Source organism: Limulus polyphemus, unplaced genomic scaffold (genome assembly GCF_000517525.1).
Source record: "Limulus polyphemus unplaced genomic scaffold, Limulus_polyphemus-2.1.2 Scaffold1495, whole genome shotgun sequence".
Lineage (NCBI taxonomy): Eukaryota > Metazoa > Arthropoda > Merostomata > Xiphosura > Limulidae > Limulus > Limulus polyphemus.
The window spans coordinates 87,265-98,171 of NW_013667105.1; the positions used below are offsets into that span (position 1 = coordinate 87,265).

A 10,907-nucleotide genomic window follows, 5' to 3' on the forward strand; every position below is an offset into this window, starting at 1 on the left:
TTTAGATAGTGAGTAATTGAACTGCAGTCAGAAGTATTGTTGACGTTCGTTGATATAGTGTTTGTTTTAGCGCGATTGTTGAAATTAAGTGTATTGTAAAGTTGTATTCAGAAAGAATAAACCAGTTTTATTAAGTAAGGACTTGTGTCGCTAAAGTTTCGTCGGAACGAAGTTACGGAAAGTTAATTAACAAACGGAGACGTAACAATATTCTTGTTACTGTAAAAGCTGTAATTGTAATAAGGACCCGGCATTGGCTAGGTGGTTAGGGCGCTCGACTTGCAATCTGTGGGTCGCGGGTTCGAATCCCTGTTCCACCAAACATTCTCGCCCTTTCAGCCGTTGGGGCGTTATAAAATGACATTCAATCCCACTATTCGTTGGTAAAAAAGTAGCCCAAGAGTTGGCGGTGGGTGGTGATGACAAGCTGCCTTCCCTCTAGTCTTACAATGCTAAATTAGGGACGGCTAGCGTAGATAGCCCTCATGTAGCTTTGCGCGAATTCCATAACAAACAAACTTGTAATAAAATAATATATATCTAACTGTTTCACTAACTAACTTGCTATCCAACATTCTTCTAGTGTTTATATATTGTTACTCTATTGGTTCCCGAATTTTTAGAAAATTCAAGACATCGCGTGATTTCTAAGACTCGGGAAATTTCTAAACGTCACATATTATCAATACATATTGCTACATCTACATATAGCAAAACAAAATATCTAACTTTAAATATTAAATACATAAGTCACAACACCTGTAATGGCACACTTATGAAAATAGTTCGACATTGAAAAAGTTCGCTAAAACAGTTTGGCATCGAGGCTTATGGTACAAATATGCTATCTGGAAGGTTCTATTACGCACTTATCTTAGATCACCGAGAGGTTAGATCCCCAGTGGCACAGCGGTCAGTCTTTGGACTCACGCCAATAAACCGGTTTCGATACCTGTGGTGGGCACAGCAAAGATGGCCCATTGTGTAGCTTTGCGCTTAGCTACAAACAAAGGGATCGAAGGGTTAAATGAGTAAACATTATTCTGAGTGAAAAACTTATATCATCATCCATTGCTACAGCTGATAATCCCATCAGAAAATTATATTGTGTTCTAAGGTGTATGATACTGCAATAAACTTTGTTTTTATTTCCCAATAAAGAATATCTTGCTGTTATGGTGCACGTACTTTTGCACTGCAACACCAGCAAGATAACTCCTTTCTGCGCATGCGTTTAAGGGAGCAAATCAGCATGTTACGGTTGTTGATAACGGTTCTTAGTTGGAGTTACTAGTAAGTTAGGCGTATTCAAGTGAAAGCGGAAAGAAAATGGGAGTAGAAATAGAAACAATTAAACCTGGCGATGGTATGGATTTTTCTCTCAATTATAACGTTATTTAAAACTTCCTGTGTTGTAGATACTATTTTATATTATTACTGTTAGAGTGAGGTCATCGTTTAGCTATTTTGTAAAGCAAGCAGGTCTTAAGGCTGTAACTTTTGCTCTCAGGCTTGAGGCCAGTGGGCATTCTTCTGCGTGGTGAAAGTCTGGATTTTTGTATTAATCTTATTCTTAGGCCTAAATTATTAGTATTAAACAATCCATCTCTATAGTTACTAAAAGTTAAAAGTAGGCCTACTTCACGCTGCTGGTTAGTTTATCTAAGTTATTGTGTTCGAAATATTGCTTATTGTAAAGTTTATACAAAATTATTGTTTTTAAAAGCTTTAATATATTAAAAGGTTTATCAAAGTTAAAGGTGTGGCAACTATATTCTTAAAACAAAAATGATCATATATTGCTTAGTACAGTAGTACTAGTACTTGTGAGAATTTAGTTAATAGTAATAACAAATTAAAATGTCAAGTATACAATAATGATAATTTCAACATTAATCTAGGAATGTAAATTAATAAATATATAGGATAAAATTTAAATTTTAAGACAAAAGTATTGGGTGATAAGCCTTGTTGGCAATGGATATAGCATGATTAACTTAGTATTACATATTCTTTAATTTCACTCTTAAGTTCTTAGAATTGTATTTTTACCAGGTTCTTTAAAACTGGATAGCAACTTTCTATAAAAGTTGTATTTTTATTGAAAAAACAAGTAATTCTGGAATAAGTTGAGAATTTTTATTATTATGTTTGTTATAATAAAGAAGCTTGTTGCCATGACACGATATATTCTGAAACTTTAACAAGGAAATGGTGTTATTTTTTCAAAAGTTGCTTGACATTGAAATAAATCATGAAGGTAAAAATATTAATATCTACATGATTCTAACCATTTCCAATATTTTCTATAGAATGTTCATGGTCAAGAATTATTTCAAGTATAAAAACAGAAAAAAAAAATGTAAAAGCGAGTCTTCAAATAGAAACAATTTTTTCTTACCTTTAACACAGCTAATGAAAACATTCTTATTAGACTTAACATTGTAATCTATTTCTTTTAAACACTATGACTTTCTGATTTAATTTTTAACCAAATTCTGAGAGTTTTCATAGTTCTGCAAGTCTTTCTTCCTGTCTGCCACTTTTATAATATTTATCTGTAGTTTTCTCACTTTATGTCCTTAAAAAGCCAGTTAGCTTTGATATTCCATGTTATCCTTTTCGTTTTGGGAACATGCCTATCTTGAGTTAAAAGCATTTATAAAAACAAAAGTCTCAAAGCTGCCCCATATAACCATTTCATTCATTGTCAGTTCACTAATGATAAAACTTCTTTCATCATCTCTAAGCTGGATTCCTAAAAGTAAGGAACTAAAATTTAATTTTTTTCATTTCATCAAGAAGGACAATGTCAGAAATAACTATGCAGTGATTATTCTTTCCAGATGTTCCCCAATTCCACTTTTGAAACCATATCGTAATTAATAGTTAACAGTATACCTAAAATTGCCTACTTTATGTTTGATTGTTTAACCATATATTATAGAAAATTTATAATGAATCGCTTCTAGAAACCCTTTCTTCCCCTCCCTACTTGACTCCACATAATCCCGATTAATGTGCCTGTAATTAGTCTCCTTTGATTATTGCAACAGCATGTTTATTAGTAACAACTCTAATTACATTAAACAATTTATTAATGATATCATCAGTCAGATTGGAAAGTCTGTAATGATTACCAGTTGAAAACATATTTTCCTTAATACACCTGATTGTAATCCATATTGACTATCTTTTATGTCTTTAGTCTCAACAGACTACAAATCATCCATTACATATTATACCACATATAAGTAACCTATAATCTGGAATTTCAAAATAATTCCTATTAATGAAGTTTTCTTAATCTAATCAAGTTTCACTAATTACCATCATAATGTTGTCTTCTATTTCAACTTCAACCCTAAACTCTATCATTTTGTTGTTCTTACTATTCTTAACATTAGAATAATAGCAACTAAGCTTATTCTTAAATCTTTTATGGTTATCTTTAGATTGATAGCTTGTTTGTTGAAACTATAATTTAACTTGTTATGCTCTAAGTATTCTTTTCAATCGTCCTTTTGTCCTAGCTATCCTACCAAATAATTCTGAACTTTCCAACTATTATAGAAACTTAAATTGTTTCAGATCTTCCTCAAACATCCTGCTACCTTGCCTGCTTGAATGGAACTTCTCTCTAGCATCCTTACCCTGAAAACTGTCCCACAGGTCTAACTAGCCCATCTGTCGCTCTAAGCATAACTCTGACAATCTTTACTCTAAGCCTAATTAATTCAGTTGCATCTAGCCTGTGAAAGAAAACGTGAAAGGGCTACACATCTAAGAAACTCTTCTGATTTACAACTTTCAGAATCTTTCACTCCTAATATACCATGAATAGAAAATGTTCTTTGGAACCATCATTCAAATTGACAACACACTTAATTTCCTGTATTAATTTTGGCAAGCCAAGTTTTTCTAGGCTCTTCACTGTAAATAACTTTTTCAGCATACTGTGTCTACAACTATGTCAGCTTCTTGATCATATTCCTCAATGCTAGTAATCACAGGTTCAAAAATGTAAAGGCTGGTACACGCTTGTTAACTGAATCTGCATTTATAGCCCTATCTTTATTATTGTGTTATTCTGAAAACCCAGGACTCCCATTCTCACTTTCCTGTCTAACCAGCCTTTATCCTAAGACTACTTCCTGTTTTGCTTTCTTCTGCTATTTTTGACTCTGATAGAGCAACCAAATTATCTCTTATTCTCCAGTAAGCAAATAGTGTACTGTATCTTTCTGAGCCTCCTGAATATTTTGGTAAAACTCAAACATAGCCATTAACCATTCTTGTCATCTATTGCACCCTATAATCTCCATCCCACTTCTCTATACAGTACTTCCAACCTTATTGAAGTTTACCTACTACTACTGCAACTACAGGTGAAATATAAAGCATTTTAAATTTACCATTTGAGACTTTTTGACTTGGTGTGAGAATGCATAGCACATCGTGCCACTGTGTTAGCAAGTTACATGTGTAGTAATGATACATTAATTTGATTGTATATGAATAACTTTTCTTAACTGTAGTAAAGTAAATAATTTATATTCTGTATAGTTTATTATACAGATTTATGATTAACCTATATGTCTCAAGCTAGTTGCACCTCATGAGATATTCCCCGGATTATGGCTGAAAGTATCCCTAATACTAACCGTACTCCTCTGGTGAAACAATGATCTTTAACAGTATGAGGAAGAATGTGAGAACATTGTTGTAAATTAGCTTTATTCATTACTGAATTAATTCTCATCTTTCTCACAAGTTTGTTTTGATCAGTATATTAATGAATAGTGAAATAACTTATCTATTTAAGGGCACAGTATATGTTAAGATACTTGTATACATTATCAACTGATAATATGAATTGTTGAACTGTAAATTTCAAGCAGTTCCTAATACTATAGGGTAACTTTATTGTGGTTTTTTAAAAAAAAAGTAAAAGCTTTAAGTTCTCAAGTGAGTATTTAACTTTAGTGAAAAATACCTTATACAATATTGCAAAATGTGATAAAGTTTAAGAGTAAGGGTTATTGTAATTGTGTGTAAGACTAGTCAGGCCTCATTTAGAGTACCGGGTGTTGTTTTGGTACCTTTAGTATAGGAAGTATATTAAAAGGTTGCATAGAGGGGCTTATAATACTGTTAGACTGTACTTGCCCCATCGTTTGTTTATGCACAACTGGTAGGATCCATATATCCCATAAAAATATTTTGAACATGGCCTTCCAGTTGCTTTTGCCTTACAATATATATATATATATATATTACATAGTTCATGTTTCCATATAGTTCTTGGGATTTATATGACCCAACAACACTGCCTATTGGGACATATGTAAGTTCCAGAAAGCATTCCTTGTGTATCCTAGGTCATTTATACTTATATTGTTTATTTTGATAACAAAAATGTAATACTGAAAGAGTTAAAGTAGGTGAGAAGCTCAAATAAGTAGACTAGTTTTATTAGGAGCACCGAGAAACTTAGGGCAACTTGATTCAAGTTATTAAAATTAAAAGAGTTTCAATAATTTGCCTGTAGGTGATCTGTGTGAGAGGTTGAATGAAAAGTTTGGAAATATAAACTTGATTATTGGAAATGATAAAACTTAGGAACCTACATACAGACTTGTTCCTTTTTTGGGGGGAGAGTTCAGAGTTATAAAATACTTAAAATGGTTTTCTGATTATGTAGTGTTTATGTTGTTAGTTTTAGAATCTTTAAATGTTGGACAAGTAAAATTTAGTTTTACTGCTTTGGGGCTGGTTTGGTAGGTGACAGTCAGCTGAATTATCTTTTGTAACTGTTAATTATTTTTCTTACCTTATTTTTCCATAAGGTATTAGTAAATTAGCTTTACATTCATATTAAAAGTTTTGTACTAAGGTTTAAATATCATTACATCATTTGCATTCTTTCAGCTAGGTTTCAAGAATTGTAAGCTGTTTTACTGACTTTTCAAGTAACTGACATGTATGAAACAAGTTATTATCCAGTTCTTCAAAATGACCTTGTACATGTAAATAGTGTTTTGTCTGGTTTCAGACATATGTACATGTACAATGGTATGAGTGAAGGAAATAAAACATAATAATAATGTAAATAGAAATTTTTCTAATGACCTTCCAGTATCAGCAGATGAATTAAGATTGATCCTTTTTTTTTTATTTGGTGTAGAAATTTTATCAGTGTAAGATTTTAATTCATTGTCAGAAAGCATTTTACTTTAATTATATGTGCATGTTTTGTCACCTTCAAATAGATCAGTTATTGATAGTCACATTGCAATACGCAGTTGTGTATATGAGTCATAAAATTTATTGCAATGGCCTTCTGAGAGAGCACAATGAAATCATGAAGTGAACCGCTCGTAGGTATAGTGCAACATTTTCAGTTTATATATATAATCATGATGACATGTGATCCATAAACTCTTATTACATACATTTTTACTGCACAGAGTTCCAGTCAGAGTTTAGCTGAGCTTGTGTTTAGGATATTGTAAGAATGCTAACTGAAACTTGAGATAATTGTTTTCGTTTGATCACAAGCATGTCCACCAGTGAGTATATTAGACCATTTCTGAAAAATCTGTAAACTGAAGTTAAATGTATCATTAAGAATGTAGGCAAATAAGTCACACTTTTCTTTCAAGGGACACTTTTTAGATTACAGCCAAAAATGTGAATAACACCAAGCTGGTGGAATATGTGTATTCTAATAATTAAAAGTGTTTGTTTTCTGATATTTCATACTTTTAGTTAGATTGATATATTAAATTAACTACATTAATATTTAACATAATTTGTTAACCATAAGGAACCATTTGGTCTTTAAGAGTTGCTCTTGAGAAAAGTGAAAATTTAAACTCACTCTTTCTTTTTCAGGAACTCGTTAATTTTCCACTTAAATTCCTTTAAAGTGTTAACTTCTACTACTGCCAACAGCAATCATTCCACAAGTTTGTCACTTTGTTAAGAAAATAATTGTCTTAACTAGAGTCTAGCTTGTGATTTCCAAATCTCAAATTTGTGTCATCTTAACTTATTATTTTCCAAATACAGCACAAAGAAATCAGAGGCTTTTATGTTATCAATTCCCTTGGATAAACTTGATAAGTTCAATAACATTACCTTTTACCCCTTTTTTTTTCTCATGAACTATCTGTTATAAGATAACCATTCCATCCCAGGAATAATCCTAATATTCCTCCTCTGAACTCTTTCCAGAAAGTCAGTATCCTTTCTTCAATAAGGGTACAAAAATTGTACACATTATTCTAAGTGAGGCCTAACTAGTTGTTTGTATAGAGAGATAATTACCTCTTTTTTGACTTGTAATCAACATGTCTATAAATAAACCCTCTCCCCCTAAAAATTCTCCAAATTTGACTACTACCAACATAATGTTGCTTCAGTGGGTTAAGTGACTTATCCAGTAATATAGAAAGATCCTTTCTTTCAGTGATTTCTCATATATATTAAACATGTGATCCAAAATATAACCCTAATGCATTAACTTGCACTTGCTATAATTAATGGTCATTTTCCGATATTTGTCAAACTTACCAAGTCATCCGATAATACCTCAACTTCTGAATGCAGCTATAAATACCCAAGAGTTTATTGTAATAATTTACTAATTGTGCCATGTCAATATCATTCATGTAAATAAGACCAAACACTGACCCCTGAGGCATCCATTTGTAACAAGGATCCAGTTTGACTGGATTGTGTTAATAACATTTTACTTTTTCTCATCCAACTATCCTACAATCTAGTTAGCTAATCAATCCCCATTTTTGACCATGTTATTAGCTTGACTAATCTCTTGGGTGGTACCTTATCCAAAGCTTTTTTTAAAAGTGTAATTTATGTAGATAGCTTGTTTTGATTAGAAATTATTTATAATTACTTTTTCTTAATAGCATGGAATGTTTTTAACATTAGAATTCTTAGAAACTGTTTTATTAATGCATGATATGCACAGTCTTGCTTCTCATAAAAGTATATGATACATGCTGTATATAACCCATGTATCATTGCATTTTAAACCTAAAAGTGACAGAAAGCTGACATTTTGACCTCCTTTAATGTGATATTTTCTGAAACTGAGCTTATAAGTTGTAGTGACAATGACTGCAAAGATACTGCAACATTTTAGTTTATATTTTTTGTTTAGTTTCAGTACTATTTCTTTGTAGTTTTTCTTCATTTGCCCTCATTGAACAACACAAGTTTGGGATGTGATGTTGTGTTGATCCAGTTTGTGAAAATTCTTGCATTACTTCATTTTTATTGTTATATCTACCAGGTTAAGTTAGCATCTTTTGATTTCAGGGTGTTTTTTTTCTATGCTTGGCTTTGTGGTAATCTTTGTTGGTTACGTATGATATAAATATTTCTACAGATACAGCAACAGTAAAACAATGACATGTAACTAACATTTGTACTGCATAACACATAACAGGTTCATTAAAATTGATGTGAATATAACAGAATTTATCGTGTACTTTTGTAAACACAGTTTCCTTGTGGTGGGAGAGTGTGTGAGAAAAATACAGTGGTATCTTAGTGAAAGAAGGAAAACAGAATAAGGAATAAATGTTTTTTATGTATAGGAAAAATCTAATATACTAATGCATTTATTGGCTTAGAGCACAGGGTTTTTAACCTTTTTATTTTAACAGGGAACCCTACACATAGTTTTCATACATCCATAAAAATATATATGTAGGTCCTTTCTTGCTAGGATAATATAGTTCTACTAAGTGTATTTACAAGCTGGAATGATATGAAAAACTGTAATACACCTTGTAATTTGTGGCCTCCTTGGGAATTACAGCCCACAGGTTGAAAACATCTGGCATACAGTATGCTGTGTATACTTTTAGACAGTGCTCTTTTATAATAGAAACTTAGATGTACCTCAGATGTTTCTTTTTTTCACTGTTGTTGTTTCTTTCCTTACAGGCCAGACTTTTCCCAAAGTAGGCCAGACTGTAGTAGTGCATTATACAGGTAAGCATAAACAGCCATCATTTTACTGTGATGAGGAAAAAAATTGCATATCTATACCTACTTACATGTAAAATAATTCACATGCAAATGGAACAGCTACAAAAATGATTGCTGTGTCATCAGAGAAATATTTTTTCCTATATTTGCCATCAAAAGTCAAAATTTAAACACATTTTGTGTAGCCCATATGCAATACCAAACTTCTGTTATAGGCTTCCTGTTTAATAGGATGGGTGTAACTTTTTACTATATATAAACTGTATCATACATACACTTTAGTTGTAATTATCATTTTAATGCTTTCTACAGTTGAGCCACCTTAAAAAATTCACAAGTTTGTTTTAAAAAAGGTTCTTTTTCCAGATTTTAGTTTTTGTACCTGTTAATCACACTGTTGAATGTAAATGTACATAGACCTATTTTCAAATACTTAGTTTTACACCACTCCTCATATTAAAGTACAACCCTAACTATAACAGAGTAATTGTATTTTCTAGGTACCCTTTCTAGTGGTGAAAAATTTGACTCATCTCGGGATAGAGGTCAACCATTTAAGTTTAAAATAGGCAAAGGAGAAGTTATTAAGGGTTGGGATCATGGAGTGGCTCAGGTAAGTTTTTTGTTACTCCTTTGTGACCTTCACCTTGCCTCTCATTGACACTTAATAGACTCTCTACTCGTCTCTGACAAATAAACTTCATTATACATGTGGTTCTAAATATGAAAAACAAGCCTATTTTTTGTTCTAATGATAACACAAAAGTAAAAACATGCTCAAATTACAGTCATATTTCAGTACTACATCCCAATAATGTATTCTCTACATTTCATTATTTTATGTATAATTACTGCAATTTTTGGTTTATCAGAATCTAATTAATACATTCTTCAGATCTTGCACAATGACATTTATTTTTTGGCTTGTATCCTTCCACCAAAAAAGTCGTTGAAAATTTGTATGTTGATTTAACGTAAAAGAGGAATGAATTTTTGAGTGTCATGGTGAAGTGGATGTTTGGTTAAAAACAAATCAAGATAGGAGTGTTTGGAAAAGGAACTAGAATTTATATTTATTGTTAGGTGAAAACCACAAGTGGTGAAGTCAAAATTGAGAGATTTCATTAAAAAGGTTGATGTACCAGGAAAAACTTTATGTACAATATGCAACAAACTGATAGACTGTTTAAATTGGTTTATTTACTATTGTGACACAAGGAACTACTAAAAATTACATAAACTTGTGAAATGTCTAACCATATTTAGTTTCTCTTCTCTATCATAAAATTTAAGAGCAGCATATGCATCAAATATATGAAAACAAGACAGGAGAATAAACTAAAAATCTTCTAATTTTTGATCTCCAGTATTGGACCTAAATTATTTCAGAACTTGTCTGATCTTATTCGTATAGTATTAAAACTAGTCAGTTTAGAAAAAGGGCTTATGTAGTATTCCTTAGTTTGTTTGTGGCATCTACTTGGAATCCCACAATTTAATTCATGCATATGAATGTTATTGCCACATCTGTTTCTGAAATTCTACTTCTCTATAAATGTGTTTGGACAAGATGATTTTATATAGGATACAGTTAATCTTTCATTTTAAAGAGTTTAAAGGTAGTTACTGACAAAATAAAGTATTAATAAAGATAACTTTTAACACCCATATAGTTTCTCTGTACAATAACTATTATTGTCTCCTAGATGAGTGTGGGCCAACGTGCAAAGTTGATATGTTCTCCCGACTATGCTTATGGAGAAATAGGTCACCCAGGAATATATCCTTTTAATGTATTTTTAATTAGTTCCTAAATATACACCTGGAAAAAAGTTAAGCACCTCCGTGTTTTTTCTAAGTGATTCAGATTCGACGTTCTT

General features: G+C 31.6%; 1 protein-coding gene across 1 annotated transcript in view; it reads left to right on the top strand.

The window, feature by feature from the left end:
* Window positions 1–1,243: 1,243 nt before the first annotated feature.
* LOC106463834 (12 kDa FK506-binding protein-like) overlaps window positions 1,244–10,907 on the top strand; it is a 12,671-nt gene continuing 3,007 nt past the window's right edge. The window contains exons 1-4 of the mRNA XM_013923913.2: window positions 1,244–1,366; window positions 8,983–9,030; window positions 9,528–9,640; window positions 10,734–10,807. Of these exons, the coding sequence (XP_013779367.1) occupies window positions 1,330–1,366; window positions 8,983–9,030; window positions 9,528–9,640; window positions 10,734–10,807 (272 nt within the window). The 5' untranslated portion in view covers window positions 1,244–1,329. The remainder of the gene's footprint in view (window positions 1,367–8,982; window positions 9,031–9,527; window positions 9,641–10,733; window positions 10,808–10,907) is intronic.